The sequence below is a fragment of the Amblyomma maculatum genome, chromosome 2, assembly GCF_055883805.1.
Source record: "Amblyomma maculatum isolate TAMU_Amacu chromosome 2, ASM5588380v1, whole genome shotgun sequence".
NCBI classification, from domain to species: domain Eukaryota; kingdom Metazoa; phylum Arthropoda; class Arachnida; order Ixodida; family Ixodidae; genus Amblyomma; species Amblyomma maculatum.
Genome location: NC_139345.1, coordinates 80,719,876 through 80,738,199, shown reverse-complemented (window position 1 = coordinate 80,738,199; position 18,324 = coordinate 80,719,876). Strand labels below are relative to the sequence as shown.

At 46.3% G+C, this 18,324-nt stretch overlaps 1 protein-coding gene across 4 annotated transcripts in view; it reads right to left on the bottom strand.

The window, feature by feature from the left end:
• Rcd-1 (Required for cell differentiation 1) overlaps positions 1 to 18,269 on the bottom strand; it is a 29,249-nt gene extending 10,980 nt beyond the window's left edge. The window contains exons 1-7 of one of the 4 annotated variants that reach the window (XM_084594604.1): positions 18,099 to 18,269; positions 17,702 to 17,850; positions 11,465 to 11,585; positions 10,236 to 10,323; positions 9,224 to 9,330; positions 3,962 to 4,057; positions 2,782 to 2,880 (exon numbers count right to left, since the gene is read on the bottom strand). In XM_084594604.1, the coding sequence (XP_084450730.1) occupies positions 2,782 to 2,880; positions 3,962 to 4,057; positions 9,224 to 9,330; positions 10,236 to 10,323; positions 11,465 to 11,585; positions 17,702 to 17,850; positions 18,099 to 18,110 (672 nt within the window). In that variant the 5' untranslated portion in view covers positions 18,111 to 18,269. Of the gene's footprint in view, positions 1 to 2,781; positions 2,881 to 3,961; positions 4,058 to 9,223; positions 9,331 to 10,235; positions 10,324 to 11,464; positions 11,586 to 12,879; positions 13,022 to 17,701; positions 17,851 to 18,098 lie in introns of those variants that run through there. The other 3 variants (XM_084594605.1, XM_084594608.1, XM_084594607.1) reach the window with 3 other exon arrangements.
• Between the last annotated feature and the right edge of the window lie 55 nt (positions 18,270 to 18,324).

The window sequence follows — 18,324 nt, the reverse complement described above, 5'->3', positions numbered from 1 at the left end:
ATCTCTGAAATTATTGTTCATTGCTCCTAGGGTAATGTCGCCATCCTCGTTTAGAGCTGAATATCTATTCTGTAGCGAGATCCTGAACTCTTCTGCCCTCCCCCTAACAGCTAATTCGTTGATGGGTTTCTTTCTTACTAATTTGTTGCGTTCCTTCTTCAGATTTAGGCTACTTCGGGACCTCACCATCCTGTGGTCACTGCATCGCACTTTCCCGATTACCTCTACATCTTGCATAATGGCGGGGGTTGAACACATTATGAAGTCAATTTCATTTTTAGTCTCCCCGTTAGGACTCTTCCATGTCCATTTTCGGTTCTTCCGTTTGCTGAAGAAGGTATTCATGATTCTTAAGTTATTGCGCTCTGCAAACTCAACTAGTAACTCCCCCCTGCTATTCCTACAACCAATGCCATCGTCACCTACTGCCTGGTCTCCTGCCTGCTTTTTTCCTACCTGGCATTGAAGTCGCCCATTAGCACAGTGTACTGCGTTTTCACTTTTCGCATTGCTGATTCTACATCTTCGTAGAAGCTTTCAACTGGTCATCATAACTACATGTAGGTGCATAGGCCTGTACAACCTTCAGTTTATATCGCTTATTAAGCCTAATAATGATGCCTGCCACCCTCTCATTAATACTATAGAATTCATCTATATTGCCTGCTATATACTTACTGACAAGGAAACCTACTCCTAGTTGTCGCCTCTCTGGTAAACCTCGATAATACAGGACATGCTCATCCTTCAGTACAGTATATGCCTCATTCGGCCTCCTAACCTCACTAAGCCCTATGATATCCCATTTCATACCCTCTAGTTCCTCTAACAGCACTGCTAAACTAGCTTCACTAGCTAGGGTTCTAGCGTTAAACATTGCCAGGGTCAGTTTCCAATGGCGGCCTGTCCAGCGGAGCCAGGTGTTCTTAGCACCCCCTGTTGCGTCACAGGTCTGACCACCGCCGTGGTCAGTTGTTCCGCAGCCGCTGGTGACTGAGGCCGGGGTTTTATGGAGCTTATCATAGGAGGTTGCGGCCAATTACTGCACCAGGGTGGCCATCTCCTGTTCTAGTGAGGGAGTGCGTTGCCGGAGGTGTTCATCGGCACCAACCTGTTTATGCAATTCCATCGACACGTGGATTTTTCATTTTTTTTTTAAATCCGGTGGAGAACTGTGCGGCACCAGGATTTCAACCCCGGTCCTCTTGCATGCGAGGCGGATGTTCTACCGCTACGCCACCATGCGCTGGCATCAAAGTAATATATCGGCTCCGCATGCACACACACACATAAATCTGCATGAATAACATACTCACTGTGCACCAGCTTAAAATGAAAATGCACTGCAGAATACATCGTGCCATTTCCTTGACTTGGTGAAATTTTTGGTAGTTTTCCTGACACTTCCCCGATTTTTCATGCCATGAAATTTCCCGAGCAATTCTCAGTTGCTAGACAGCCTGTCTGAATGCAAAGACTGACCAGCTGCCCAGACAAGAAACTAACTAGGGGGAGGAGACCCTTATGGTCAGAAAGAACTACCAGGGGAGGACGCTGGCACCACAGCAGCACTAGTGCCACAGAAGGCATGTCTTTGGTTTATGCGGGTTTAACTTCCCAAAGCAACTGAGGCTACGGCGGCACACAGGAAGGCATGACGGGGTGGGCACTGAGGAAACGTTTATCTAAAGCTTTGGAAAGTCCTTGCACTAGGATGTTTCAGCGAGGCTGCACTCTCCGCCTGCAGAAAAAAGCCTCGTAGAGTTCATCTCATCCAACTCCCAAGAGTCTCTCCTGCCGTAGCATGTGCATTCACTCCCTCCGAGACGTGCTGGTGAGTTGGGAGGCATTCCTTGGCATATTTTGTTCCTAGCCAGTGTTATTATTCCAGCAGCAATAGACGGTATTTGTGTCAGCACATGCTGTTACTTTGTTCCCGGGAAGACAACCTGCCACTCTCCGCCTGTGTGTTAGATGGTGCTCACCACCACATCGTAGGATTAGCAGTTGGAACTTTCAGCTTTAAATAAGTGGGCAAAACATCCATACTTGTCCCTTTATGCAACCCCAAAACTAAATGTGCAAACAACCGAAAGGCGCACAATGCTCGATAGCCATCAAAAATAGCGGGTCCCAACAATGCAGTTAAACATGCTGGCGACGTTTACAATAATAGGGGTTTCCTTTATGCAGCGGTGCCAAGCTTGTACTCGCTGACTGCAGCACCACTAAGGCCAAGAAGAAAAATGCTGTGCATATAAAAAGAGAAAAAAATTTGACCAAAAGTCATAATAATAACTATTGCAAATATATTTACTTTTTTGTTTTGTGCAAGTCCACATGACCAAAAAAAAGAAAGTTAAATAAATGCTGTGACTACCTTATTTCATGCCAAAATTGTAAGCCTGTTTGAACCAATCAAGCTTCCCAATGCCTTGTCTCCATGACAACCAAATCATACTAAACTTTCATGGTGCAGGCCTCTGCAGTCTCTGCCAAAGCTATGCGCACCTTTCTTTTGCCCTAAACATGAGGCACAGTGTGGCGGCAAAGTCGAATCACTGTTGGAGTGAGTGGCCCTTGCTATCCTAAACAAAGCAAGGAGAAAAAAGGCGCGAGTCAATTAAGAAAAAATAGGCTCCCCTAATAACATTAACCTTAAACATAAGGTGCACCTTAATTTTTGTATGTGTGGATTCTGACATCCCCAAAGTTTGGGACCTGCATTCTAAAACAGCCCTAATGGCCACACATTGCAAGGGTCATAAAGCTACGCCTTACCAGGATCATGGCCACATGGGAGAAGCGCTCATATGTCTGGCAAATATATGATAAGCCAGTTTCATCGACCAGAATCTTCTGCAGGATGAAAGTAGCCACCTGAAATGCAGCACAAAAAGAGAAAGGAAGTTACAATTTTAATAAAGCTCACTCCCAAAAACTTAGCAGGGCGGCATCTATGGCCAACTTTCCATAGTTCAACCTTAAAAATATATAACACGTATAGATAAAACCAACCTGCGAATTAGATGAAATGGGGCAGAAAAATGTGAAAGCTCACTGCTTTGTTGTTTTTCACGTATCTAAAGACTGGCCACTCGATAAATTGGCAACACATTTAGGCCGACCTCCAAGGGGCATACTTCGGCAGCAGCAATGGGGGACAAAACCCCGCAACCAGCCTCGGCAGCGTAGATTGTTGATGCATATTTACTCGCACTGGCATCTTATAAACGCTTCTGCATTACCGCCGACGCGAGACGAATGATTCTAAGAATTCGATACATTATTTGCACAACAACGAGCAAGCCCCTGAATCATTGCAACAAGTGAACACATTTGCATTCACTTCACATGAGAAGCCGCTGGCATCAGCAGCTTTTCCAAATGACGCCTCTGCCGCTGCAAGGTCAAATGCTAGCTTCGATCTTAGTTTTGGTTATGCTTCAACAAAAATGTGAAGACGCATGCCATATGAAATGCTTCAGCTGGCAATACTGTTGGTTCATGCTCGTAAACTTATGTAAAGCACAACAGAGACACCACAATTGTCCTGTCTCTCTTGCCTGATTGTGGAGTCTCTGTTGCGCTTTACATAAGTATACAAATTGCCACTTCAATTCTACAATTCTGACGATTGTTTCTTCATGAAAGTTCCAGAACCGAAGTTGTCTTCACCCCATGATGTACGCAACAATTTGAATTTAGTTAACAGCTTACAATGCAGCTAAAACATTCATTCCAACGTAGCCTCACCAAACAGAGCATTCCAAGAAGTTTCAAAGAAGCTCAAAACCCATTTCACCTGCGCAATATACTTCTGAAGTTAGTTTTGCCTTTTAGCTCAAAGGCTTCTTTTAAGGCCCTACTACTCCGCCAAAAACATCAAAAGGTGAAAGTACTCTTAATCCCAAATGTTTTAATTAGAGCATGTGACGGCAGAAATGCAAGGCAGCCTTACTGTTTTGGAAAGCTCACTGCCCGATTCCATGATTCGCAGGCAGAGTGGAATAATCTCTGTAGAGAGGAGAAAGTTGATCACTTCTTGCTCATCCGTCTGCAAAAAAAGTTAAAGGAGAAAAAGAGAGGAGCGTATCTGTGAGAAAATGCCGACATGTTAAGACAAAGCAAGCTTTCACACACAGTTCCCCACTCAAAAATGCCAAAGGCCACAGCATCCAAGCTAGCGGCGTCAACACTATGTTGATTGATGTTAGTTTCCCGCGGCCGTTAACGCACGCTGTCAGGGACAGCCACAGTAGCGATGTGTAAAACAAACCACACATTAACAGGACACTGATGGAAGAATTGAAGTTAACCTTTACTGAGAATGCAGTGGACTCTGATCAAAATAAACTTAATTAAAACAAAACAAGGAGATTTCTTATGATAGAGCAGGTTGAAAAATGACAAAAAAAATTGAAGGGGCACTTAAGCTCCACCTTCAAGCGTGTAATGCAATAGCAGTAATGGCTCCAATTTGCCAAGTCTCCTTGTGGAGACTTGTTGGCGTACATGGACTCTGCTACTCGTTCGATTAAGGCTGATTCACACAAGGGACTGTCAGTCTGCAGGGTGCGCACCATGTGTTCAAAGGTCATTGCAAACTGGCCTGGGGTCCGATGCCATCAAGTGGACTCAGCAGACCAAAAAAAAAAGGAGACAATGCACTGGACAAACTCAAGTTGCTAGGTCACTTTAAAGCAAATAGCAACGTCGGGAAGCAGGAGAGGAGGAGAGCTTTTGTCCACTTGCACCTAAGGTCTACGGACTCAGTCATGTCCAAATTCCCCCATTAACCCTTCCACGCCCCTGTCCTGAACAATCAACGAACCAGGCATGATGGTTTGGTTTGGTTTGTGGGGTTTAATGTCCCAAAGCAACTCGGGCTATGAGAGACACCGTAGTGGAGGACTCCGGTAATTTTGACCACCTGGGTTTCTTGAGTGCAAAGGATTGTCCTCCTATTGTCCCATAACTGTGCAAATCGCAAGCCGAGTGCCTGCAGTGAGGGATTAAATTTTCTGCCAGCTGAAACACTGAGGACAGTGAGGTTGGTTGCCACATCCAGCACGCATAGCTGCTCGGCCTTCCGCTAAACCCCACTGGAGAAAAAGCATTTGACATTTTTCGCTTAACTGGTCCACGGGTTGACAGCGTGCCTCATATAGGAGGAACATGTGAACACCTAAAACGTGGCCCGAGGACGGACGGTTCCTTGTGTTAATCAGCCTTTAGCAAATCCAACTTCTTCATCTAATATCTCGCACAAACTCTCCTTCATGCCATCACATGTGGAAAACCACCCAACATAGGCACCACCGAACCAAGTTATAGGAACATGCCTGAAGAACCGAGGGATCGCATACCTGACCATAATGCAAGGGTCATGGAAAGCTGATTTTATCTCATCCTCCCATCTGAAAGGAGAGCCCAGAGTTTGCAGCTCCTGCCCTATCAGCCAAGTCATGTTCGTGTAACGTCAGGCAACCCTACGTCCAATCAGTACTTGGTCATGCCAGCCACCAATTACCGTATGGCAAAGCCATGCCCATGATTTTTCACTCAACGCCTCCAACGCTTAATTTTCTGGGGAACGGACCTTTAATGCTACTGTGTTAAAAGGTACTGCCACCAGAGACAGTTTTCACTGGTACATTATGACACTGAAATATGCCCAAAGCAAGGTCAGTCTTTTTTGTCAAAGTTGGATTGAATGGCAGGAAAAAGAACTGCAGTTCTTAAATCCAAATTTTATCAGCAACAAACACATTTTTTTTTCTATTAAACAAACTTCCACATAGCCAGAAATACCCAATCAACCAATTTTAATCAAGAATAACAAATAGGAGTTGCCATCAGTGTCCACTGAAGAAGCTCTAAATGGTTCACAATGACAAAATTACCTCTTGCCAAGTCTTGCATTGAACTTTCATTGAACTTTCATTGAAAATTCTAGATGTGCACTTAAGCCTGTGCAAGTACAGTAATGCAAAAGAATCTCTTAATGCTGCCAGGTAAGGGACTCGAACCCATGACATTTTTTGGAGTACGAACCCATGACCTTTATTGGAGCTGAAACCCTTTACCATACTTGAAGAACTATCTTCTTACAGCGCTGCTCTTACGCGCCTGTTCGGCGGTTGAGCCGTGTCACCATTGTTGCCAGTGCAACGAAGCAAGAGAGAACGAGCAGAACATAATTTTCAGAAAAAAAAAAGCCACGAGCTCTGCACCACTTGTTCGTGGCTTTTTCTCTTCAGCGAAAAGCAGAGCGCTTTGTAATTGCACATACACCTCCCAAAATCTTTGTCTCGATATATTTCAAAATGCTTAAACAGATGTGCTCAAATGTCACATAGGGAGCATTGTAATCATCCTTAAAATTTTTTGGAACTCTAGCCCATGACCTTTTCTGGAATTCAAACCCTCGACCATACTCTAACCTACGTTCTTTCCCTCTCACTAAAACCAATTTTCTTATAACGGAGTTTGTGCGGACACCCCTTGTCTATAAACTCTAATGACTCCACTCATGGGATAAGAAATCTTTTGCACTTAGAGAAAGCATCCCGTAGCGATACATGAGCTATAAGGGGATGCCACATCGGAGAATTCTGGATTAATTTACACCAACTGATGACAAGTGTTAATATTGCACAGCACACAGTCGCTCGCATTTTACCACCACAGAAGCACTTCAGCCCAGTGAATAAGAATGTGCAGCAAGCATGGTATTGACTATCTGATATAAGCAATCAGACAGCACTCTGCTCCAAGGACATGGCCAACCCAGCAAAGTGGGAAAATGAAGGGGGGGGGGGGGGGGGGGGGAATATCCTCAAGGCAGTATAATCCTCAAACACGAGCAGCACATTACTCACTGCTGCAACGAAGAGAGTATGCCACATATGTATTTGCAGGCTAGTGTGCATGTACTCTGAATGTCAACATACTGACAGCAAACATGAAGCTCTAAAAAAGTTCTGCTCAATGGAAAAGATTAATTCCTCGTTTCTTTAATCAAATACTTTCAAATGCAGAACAAGCAGTTCATAGTAATCAAGCAACTAATACGACCACTGAAATATACTAGACCACTTTTCTGGGTTTATGCACCAGTTTTTACACAAGTTTCAGCAAACATGCAGGTGCAGATGGTGCAGCTACTTTTGCTTCAGTTTGTATTCACTGCCCATCTATGATCACCACGTGAAATACTTTGTGTTTTAGAGACATGCACACAACGCTGACCACTTTTATTCCTTCAAGCAGTGGGAAGACTTAACACAATGGTAATACAACCGCAGCAGCAAACAACAAGCAATAACTTAATAGTAGAGAGAGTCTCAAGAGCGGCAAGGATTTGGAGGCTGCATTCCAAATATGGGGTGTTCGGAACGAGCGGCACGCAGGCGTTCGGCAGCACTGTCAATAAGCGCCGGTATCAATCTGTGCAGCACTGCGAGAGGGTTGGGCAGCTCTTTTCCATTAAGCCACAGCCTTGTCTGCAGGAAGCCGTCTTCGTCTTCAGTCACCAAGTCATAGCCAAACAACTGCAAAGCATCTGCCGTTTCAGTCATCCACTTGCCAGGAGATTGCGTGCTCCACCTGTATTGTACACCCCGACATGCAGCGCGGCACTGGCGAATTCGACACCAAGCCACGACCTGTACATCCATTTTCATGTTTTCACAAAGCACATGCAATACACTGGTTTACCGTATCACATCTCCTCTGCTAGTACAAACTTGCACTTTGCACGGCATGTACAGCAAGCCAGTCAACACAAGTTCCCGCTGTAACTAACACAGCCGTTATTGAACTTCGGTTATTCTAGGGCTTATAAAGCGAACAAAGAATGGTGCAATAATAAAAAAAAAAAGCAACTAAGCAGGCCCACAGAGCATTCTAAGCCCTGCTGCAAAGTCTTGTTAAGTGGAATTTCGAGGGTGCGGTGCTGCATATAGAATGATGCCTATTGGGTCCAGTATCTTTGCACCCAGCAAGCTAATTTATCGAAGGCAAATTTTCCTGCCCAGGAGTTACGTGTTGCATTTCAATCACTTAAACACAACCAAGGCTGCCCTGCTTGAAACAATATCCACAAGCAAGGTAACCACCGGGTTCATGCAGTAGGCATTTTAAATAATAAAGAAGCAAAATTTAATGTCATTTGTGCAAATCAACTCGAAGCAGCACGACAAACCTGCACACCTGAAGCTTTTATTGCAAACGACAGCAGACTAGACAACTGATTACAACAACTATTTGCTAGAACAGAGGCTGCGTAATTTGCCTTACTAACAGCGCAATATAATAACCTCATAAGTGAAGGTTGTGAATCTTTCGAGGGGGCATTGAGAGTGAAGGAAGCGCAGCCGTACGATTCAAACACAGGAGTGCAAGCTCCTCCATTCCGTGTAAGCTGATCATGGTTTCACTGACTTTTGCTCCCACTCCACATGAGCAAGCTGTGCTTGAAACACATTTTACCACTTAAGAGCTCCAAATGACATTAAAATGCAACACCATTCTCCTTTCCCAAGGAGATCAATATGCTGCTTGTCCACTCCGCTCTCGCAAGATGCCGGTGTACTGCAGCTTTGCAGTAAGGGCGGCATTTCCGGGTGCAAATGTGGTTTCACACTGCCATTTCCCCATAAGATGTGTGGTGTGTCAGCTCTGCCACCTCTCTTGTGCAATGGGGAAACCTTGAGCACATTTCTCACACTCATTCGTGCACATAAAGATCAAGTTAGAGGCAAACAGTTTGCTCAGCCGTGCAAGGAGAAAGAATATTGCCTCCAAAGCTAGCACTCAACAGCAATTGACACCAAACCAGCACGAAAGCCAGAACTGGTGCATTTGCTTGTAAACAAATTGCCTGAAGCTTGCATACTTGTTCACTGCAGGTTGTCCAGCCTTGCAGGCAGCACAAGCGCCGGCACAAAAAAAATTAAACTTAAAAGTATTCACAAGCCACTATATTGAAAGTAATGCACTGACCACTATTACAGCAGCACTGCACACAGACAATGCAATGGTTAATCACAGCATGCTGCACACAAGTGATTCTGAATCCTACATACAATTAGCTAAGCCAACACCAAAATAAGGTGCTAAGTGTACTAGGTTTTGTCAATGCCATTAAAGTGTGCTTCTAAATGCAAACAGCAACAGGGAGAGCTGCCCCTTCCCGCTTGTACTAGTTAGTACTCACCTTGACTAGCGCTCCAATCACACCTAGGCTGGTCAGTCGTAAATACTCAAAGGGCCTTGTCTTGCTTACAGTGTGGAGAAAAGGGTACAGAAATAGAGGGATGTTGGCTGCAAGAGGGAAAAAAAAATATATACAAATTTCATTTACGAAAATTGTGAAAACTACAGCATCAGTAGGCCCACAAATTTTTGTGATGGAGAACTAAATTCTGCAGATTGAAAACAACTGAGAACAGAAAGAACATGTTCCATACGCAGCCTCCCAAATGTCAATGCAAGCTGCCTTTCTGGAGCAGTGGCCTGGTTAACACCACTCCTCATTGCACCAATTAGCGTTTCATGTTTCAAAGTTCTGTGCCTTATTTTTAAATGAGAGTTGCTCATTCCAAGGCAGATTCTGTTAACATGCATCCCACATGGGGGATAGTACCGGTCTATACAGCATGATTCTGTCCTCAACGGCACAGTTCCAAAGTGCCCAGCTGAACAGAGTTGTTCAGTATTATATAGGATAAATTCATAATAATGAATAATATAGCATTAGTATTAAAGGTGTACTCAAAAACATTCTGGAAAATTTTGCTTTCGCTTTGATTTTGTTTTGGGTTTCAGAGAAGAAGAGATATATAACTGGAACAACAAGTCCAATGCAAGCAGCCTATATTCACAAGATCACTCCATGTATTGCTCCAACAGCAGAGCATCAAGCCGCCACGCGATTACCAGAAAGGCACTCCCGAGTGCTGGCCAACTCCTCCTGCTTTAATTTCGACTGGAAAGTTGACCACACAGGGCAATAATCTGAAGTTAACAAGAACGAAAGTGTTGATAGAGTTCCCAGCGTAAAAAGAACAGTTCATGATTCTGTTTAGTACACCTTTAAGATCACTTATACCCATAATTTCAGCGCTCGAAGGCTTCCTACAGGGAGCGCATCAAGAACAGAACACTGCAGCTACTGCAATTGGGTGATACACACGTGAACGGTACACTATATGCAGAGTATGCCTTACCTGCAAGGAAATAGGTGCGGGTGTCTGGGTGCGAAGCCACACACTGCAACAGAGCCAGGGCATTGCACACCCTGTTAGACTGGTGAGCCTGCACAAGAGAGACAAAGCAGGAGAAGTGAGGAAAGGTCAAAGCAGTCCCAACACAAGCGACCACTCTCACACCTCAAAGAGAGGAGAAGGAACAAAGGCACCCACAAGATCAGCACTGAAAAGCCAAGGGCTCACATCATTAGCCACCTGCACAGAACTTCTCATAATGCTCTGCCACAAGAACATAGAAAATTTGTTCTGGCTTTCGAGAACACTGCCCAATTTTTTTCCAGGCTGCCACAAATGGCCTACATAGGGTAATATAAAGAGAAGCAAGCTTAAAAAAAATATGCCCGATTTGAATAGTTAATCAAATACGAAGTAGGTGCGTAGCACCGCTTATCACCGTTATACCTTTCATGCATTACCACACACATCTGCGATTTTCACTCTCTCCAATATCTTCCCTTAACTCACGCAAGAGATGGCCTGTAGTCACAAAGACAAACAGCGCCGACGGTTGCGCTTCCAAAACAAACAACACACAAACCTAGGCCCAAACATTCAGATTGCTGCCCTTGGTCGGTTGTGCGCGGGCGGCGGTTTCAAAGGGACGTATGTCCAGGCGTCTTCCCCAGAAGACACTGACAGCAGCTCCCTCTGTCGCGCATTCTCCTCAGCCCGTGTTTCGCCGCGATTTATGGCTTCCGCGCCCTTTTCCCTCAAACCGAGAGACAGAGCAGTTAGCGCCGAACCCACAACCACTGCGCTTACGCTGTGCTTTTTAACTGCTCTAGTTTGCCTCCTTCGCGGCACGGCCGAAGCGCGACTTTTCCGAGAATCGGAACGGACCGAACCGACGACGTCAGCCCGTTTCCATGCGTTCCTATATCACTTCCGAAGTGCGGCCGCCTGCACGACCGTCATAAATAAACTCTCAAGCTGCCTCTTCACCTTGGCCGCCCCTTCGGAATCTCCCCCGCGACAGTGGACCCGCGGCTTCGGACAGACATCGGCGAAATCCGTGATTGCGGCTAGTAGTACTACGCACTAAAAGAGCCCATAACTATCTATTTGAGACTTGACTGAAAACTTCCAGAAGCCTTTCAACAAAAACAAAACGTAAAAGTGGCAGGTCACACTGTATTTCACCATGCCTTTGCTTATTTAGAAGAGACGGTTGAGAAAAGGAAGCTTACGGTGAGTGTTGGAGGGTTGATAGCAGGGTAGATGTTGATTATCTCTTGCAGAAGTGCCGCAATGGTGCCAAACGAGTTCCACAGCATAGGTGCCAAGTCGGGGACAACCTCCCGCTTCTTGCTGCGTATCAATCGCGCATCTCAATCACCGAGCAGTTCCACATACAGCATCACCAGGGCATTACACCTACCACAGCTACCTCGTAACACAAAGAACTGTGCATTTCGAATCTTGCCAGAGCAAGGCCGACTATGGCGTGACAAGGTAAAAATTGTGCCACTGAAAGGTTTTTGCTGTTGCAGTACTGGACCAAATTTTTAATGCCGAGGAAACTGTCAAGGAGAGGCTGAAGCTAAAACAGATCATTGCCAAAGGACACTAAAAGGGTCATGCGGAAGCCAAGGAATGCGCTCTTGCACTAAAACGACTTAGTGCTCACTAAGAGCCGCACTACGAATGCAGCCACATGTCACCAATACAAGTTTGTTCAGGAAAAGAAGATAAAAATGACTACAACCATAAAGTTCCTTCACATGGCGATACTTCCTGCATGTGGTAAGTAGACACGATTTAACCCCACTAGTAAATACAAATCCTCTGTGGGCCATTAGAGACTAATGACCATCCATAGTGAGTAATAATATTATGGAGGAAATGGAAATATCTTGCCTCATTGGGCAAGGATAGAGATCTCCAATATCCATGAAAATGGGATTTACAATTTTAATTTGCCACTGAAATTAGCACGCCATGAAATGAAATGCCATAGTGCACTGAAACCCTGCTATTATTGGTGTATTCCAACACATGACCACACCTCAGTACGATAACACAGATTTAAGTGCACAGAAATTTTTCCTAGGAAGGGTTTGTAATGTTTTAGTATTACAGTTTATAATCTCTTATGCATCCTCCAATGAACAGAAATGCTCCCTTAACCTTTTCAATTAACAATGATGCCTTTAGCTTTTCTCACTAAATAGCACTCAAGTGCTGGCAGTTTTTTTTTTTTTTTATTTCAGTGCCACTGTGCTTTTACAGCTTTGGGTGTAACTGAAATGGACACTACTCTGCAATTACTGTCTGGTGGGTGCGGCACGTTAGTTTTCGGCACATCACTTTTGCCAGGCAATTACATTTGTACTCTCTGATCACAATTCCCAGCACAGGGATACATACAAAGAGTTGCACAAACTGACTGAAAAATTCTGGAAACTGTTCATAGTATTTTAAACCCGCTGCCAGATTGAGCACCTTAAAGGGGTTAAGAAATGCCTAAAATGTGGTAAAGCAAATCGGTCGAGGGATAAGTACTCCTTCACAAGTCAATTCATCGCAAGAATTTTTCAGCTAGCTTCATTAACACCTGAATAGACTATCGGAATACGTAGAAGAAAAAGAGTACTTCCCTTACAATATGATTGGCTTCAGGCCAGGTCTCTCAACGCAAGACGCTATGCTGCGCACCAAGAAAAGTCTGTTGGATCGCCCCACACGAGACACCAAGGCGCTACTGGGACTCGACGTAGAGCAAGCTTTTGACAAAATCCAACATCAAGCCATTCTCAAAGCCTCTCCATCGTATGGTTTCCGGCACACATGGGCAACTTAGGGGGCGGCCTGCGGAATCTCAATGAGATCGCACACGAGGCGGCGCGAGGACTCATCGACCGCGTCCCTCCGGTTTCCCCTGCTACTCCACATATCGAGTACAGAGATCAATTATTCACGTACAACGAGCTCACTAAGCACTTATCTAGGCAGACGAGCATTTTCCCTCCCGGATAAGAAATTAACCCGCAGCCAATCAGTCACGTTGCGCTTGCTCCAAACGAAATCATACCCCAACCCCTGGCGCATGAAGCACATCGACCCAGACTACGACGGACAACATGTGTGTGAACGGTGCAGTGATCGTGTAGACTTAAACCATATGCTGTGTGGTTGTGCATCGAGCGACGCCTACGCCAAGAACAAGGAACGTTGGGGCAAAGTTTTAAAAAGTGCTTCCCTACATGATCAGCTTCGGGCTGTCCAGGAGGCCCGCGCGGCGGCGGAGAGCTTCGGGCTCTCTGTGCCGACGTGGGAGCTGCCCTCTACACCTGGCGCCTAGCCGAGTGTCCTCCAGGACCCCTACTGTGGGAAATAAAGTTTTACCAAACCAAATTAACACCGGAGATATCGGAGAATAAAAATGGCGCTTCTCTTCTCCCCCCTCAACTCAGCACTTGGAGACACCCAAGGAGACACCAGAAAAAACGAAGAAAACAGCTCGGCAACTCCGCCCCGCCCACGAAGCGTCATCGGGTGACGCTGGGTTCTCAGACTTCCGGTTGTCGCGCCTGTTTTCCCGTGCGTCGCCCACGCATTCATCGGTCTCTGCCTCTCCCGCAGACAGGACGTCTGCGTTTGCATAGCTTTCAACCTTGTCTTGTGTCTTCCTCGGCCGCCGGTTTCTTCAGTTTCTTGACCTCTCGGAATTGTGTGCGACAGCAGCCCGAACGACTCGGGTCGTTCCCGAGCGCATGTCTGCAGGTGGGCAGGCTGCTGTCCATACACAGGCGGCCGCTGCGGAGGAGTACTTTCCTTCATATTCATGTCCCATTCAGGGCAAATTAGTGTGCCCTCCTGCCGAGTATGGCTTTCTACAAGACCCCTTTCTTCCCTCGCACTGCCGGGGTCAGTATCCGGTGTCAGTAGCTTTGGTACGTCTTCTGTGGTTTACCAACCGCGACCGGTCTCCTCGCGGAGGTGACGCGATAACATCGGCTCTGCATAAATGCTGGCAGACCGTGCGAGTTGCACGCGTGCAAACATGTCGTTTTTAGCCAGGAGCACTTTCATGATGGCCGGCGAGAGGCCTCTTGTAGTTCATAACGAATGGAATGTATACACGTATCATCACGGGAGAGCACGGACTGGTGATCGCTTCAAAGTTTGGATATCGGATTACAGGTGAGCACGAAGTATTCGTCCGAAAATTTAAGAATTGCGATTAACAAAAAGTATAGTGTGGTGCTTTTTTTTTTTTTTTCTAAGTCCTTTCGCACGTCATTTAGGAAGTGCCAATGCGTAACGTTCACGCGTGTTTTATCTCATGTGTACGCATCATCCGAGCCAGAGTCGACGGCGCAAAACATCAGCAAAGCAGCTCGGCACATGCATTTCCGCAGCTACACGCAAGAATCGCGCATAAGAGCATGCGTGCAGCTACGCTAGAGACTCAGCGAAGCGGGCGACTCCAAAATGCCGTCCGCCGTGGCTTCGATGCAAAAGAAACAAGACCTATGCGACGACAAGGGACCAGCGCACAACCGTAATGCCGTCGGCCGCAGCGCTCGCGGACGGCATCTCTGCGGTAACCTGGCGGCATCCGGTGCCGCACTTAAGCGGTACGAATTTGTGTGCTTTCGCGATGAAGCTGTGGGCGGACCTTTTTCTGACGCACATTTCACTTAATTATCAACACGTTGCACACTGCAAAGACGAGACGGGACTACAGTACGCTGCTGCGCAGTCGGTCGGTACACGAAGGTTGATGCTGCCTATTTTATGTGCTGCTCCTGAAATATGGCCTGAAGCAGAAGTGTACAATCGGTACGGTGTTGAATCGGACCAGTTTATGCTCTTTTCGCACTCCTGCGCCGACGTGTACTTTCAGTCAGACGTCACCACCTTATAGGCTAACATCGTGAACCGAAGCGTCAAGCTCAAGGGTTCACGCACGCATGCAGCACTCGAGCAAACGACTTTTGCAGTTACCGGAAGTGTGTCCGTGACGTAGCGGTCGTCGCGGCTGCAGCCAATGGCAGCCTGTCGTTACCTGTACTTGTGACGTAGGTACTCACGGCAGAATAGTTCCAAATCTCACCGCCACGCGAGAACCGAGCAGCCCACAAATCTCAAAAAACGCAGCTTTTTTTTTTTTTTTCTGTAATAATAAATCGCTTCCATTGTTGCTAGTTCTTTGGGGGAACGCTCGGAAGCATTCATTCTACATATTCAAAACTTATCAGTGACCTTTCTAGCCATTTCATACCCAGCTAATAACACAGTTACAGCCACCCCAATCACCAGATTCTGTCGTGTTTCTCTCCTTCCGTTCCCTCGCAAAGGTTTTTCACTCTCCTGCCCGGTCGTCTAGCCTCCGAAAGGCAAATTCCCATTCCTCCTCCGCGTTTGGCGGGAGGTGGGGCGTGGCACTCCGCCTGCGCGAAAAAAAAAAAAAAGGAAAACGGGCGAGGGAGCGCGCGCCTCTGGATTCAGTCGGGCCGTGGCGAGGGAAAAGCGCGCAGGGAGCGGTAGACACCCATCCTTCACCCTCAGACAGCGAGACGGACCAATGGACGTCGTTCGCGGGAGGTAGGTCATTACTGTGGCTCGATGGGCCAGCGCAGGAAACGGGGAAGCTGGCTTCCCGAAGGAGAGCGTGAGAGAGCTTTGATTTGTATTTTCGTTGCTTTGCGGCGCGCGTGTCACTGTAGCATTTTGCACAGACTATCTCCGGTACCTGATCGAAACACTGGGCTCTTCGCCTAAAAGGTCCTTCCCTGGACAGTGGCCCTTTAAGGCCTGACCACATAGCAGCGTTACTTCAGCGTCGCGTCTACGGCCGTCGCAGCTCGGCACATGCAGGAGAGGGTGACCAAACACATGAAGGCATATGAACTGGCATCTAAGACAAGCAGTGGAGGGTTCCTAAAAATCTGCAGCTAAAGTCATCCCATTCAGTGGCGATGTGAACATTCTGGGGATGGGAAGCCAGGGGAACAAAGGCGCGGGGACAGAAGAGGGATGCTTGCCTTCGCGGAAACGAGTTGCGCCTGTTGCAGTGGGTACAGCAGTGCTGTTTAAACTGGAAAATGGCGTCGGCGCCGAGATCTGGCATTGCCGCAGGCACCTTGCCGGTAGCAGAGACGCTGACGCGGCATCTAAGAAATGCTGCCATGTAGTTCAGCCTTCGAACGGCAAGCTTTCCATTGCACCAATGAGTAAAGAGGCAGACATGCCTCTATTGCTGATAATTGTCACACAGATGAGAGGAAGAGGCCCCACATAATGCTACAGCAACCTATGCAACGTATGTATATAAAAAAATACAATCATGCAATACAAGCTTCATTGGATGAGATGAAAAAATGCCCAAAATTAATCTCATACTTGTTCTCAAACATGTTCCACGTCACTCTGTCTTATAGGACGCACAGCTGCCTGCTCAGACCTGTTCAGCAACATCGACTATAAGGGATGCCATAGTGGAGGTCTCTGCGAATTTCGACCACCTGAGTTCTTAGCTATGCACTGACATCACAAAGTGCATTTATTCATAAATAGCATACAAAATTTTAAGATTTCAAATGTTCCATTCTCGCTGAATAAAATTCCTCCGGCTAACATATTTGATATGTGTTTCAGGGTGGCCATGCATATTATACACATTCAGATACCATGGATGAGTAACCATTGGCCAATGCACGCATAGCATCTCAAACATGAATATGTCACGAGCATATAAAATGAACCGAGCAGAATGATCAGAAGAATGGCTTGTTGGTTCATGAGAAAAACATTATGACAAAGTGACAGGCATGAACAGCACAAGCGCTTTTACTTCCTTTTCCCCATAGCCTACAGAGACTGTGTTAATGCTGTTACATGGTTGTTTATAATCGTGACCCACACCTGCATCAGTGAAAGCTCAAAATACTGTCAAAGCAAGCTGCATCGTAATTTTCACACTATGCTGCACTAAAGGCCAGATAAATGGCGCGACTAAATCAGTTATTTCATGTAAATGCAACAAAACTTCATTCAACACTGACAAGCTGAGGCACTGTAAGCCAACCACCTCAATTTGGTAACAGTCTTTCTACGACAGCATTTGCAATGTAAACTAGTTCATTTCCGTTGTCATTCGCTGTCCCAAATTTGTCGCACAGCGAGATTTCACACGTATGGAATCGGGCACGGTAGGTTGGCTCCAAAAGCAGTGACGAAACGCTTCACTTATACCATCATCACGAAGTAAACAAGAAGCGCAAACCATACGCAAACTGCAAGAGCGACCGCAACACTACATCCGGCGCCAAGTGCACGAAGTACTCTGCAAACGCAACGAGGCAACCAGATAGAGAATGTAATTATCTGTTTGTTTAACCGTTAACTAAGCAGTTCGAGCAAGCTCCTGACATGGAAGCCGTGTCAGGTAACGACTCATACGTCTTGCTCACACATACCAGCTCAATTTGCAGGGGCGCCACACAAACCTGAGTTCCAAAAGAGCATTTTCGCGCGTCTCAGGGTTGGAGAGCTCGATAATCCACTGGAATATCTTCTCCTTGTCTACAGTCTGCATGGTAGGGTGCTGCGATACGTTCATCAGGGCCTGCATGCCACCAGTAACATGAGTGCAATAAGCACACTGCAAGATTCAACAACGTCGAGCAAATCACGAAACCTTCACAAACCGCAGCATTTAACACCAAAAATTCACTACTAAGCTAAACAATGAGTCGTTTAAAAGGACCCCTGTAGGCCTGCAAGAATGAACAATAATGTATCTGGTTCCAATGCCGACGGCCCGCATCTCAGCTCGACAAGAGAACGGGGCTCTGTCGAAACCGCGGCCCTTACCGATGCGTTCATAACACCTCTCTCGTAGACTTGGCACACACGCAAATAATTCAGAGCCAGCTGGTTCAATGCGCTTTGAATTAAAACTTAAAACTGCACGCGAAGTGAACGCGAAAACACGGATTCTTTTTTTTTATCGACTGCCCGGATATCTATGGTCTAGTCTCGGACCCATTGGCTATTTATGTTGACCGAAGGCAATGCCGAAGGCTCCACTTGAGAGCCT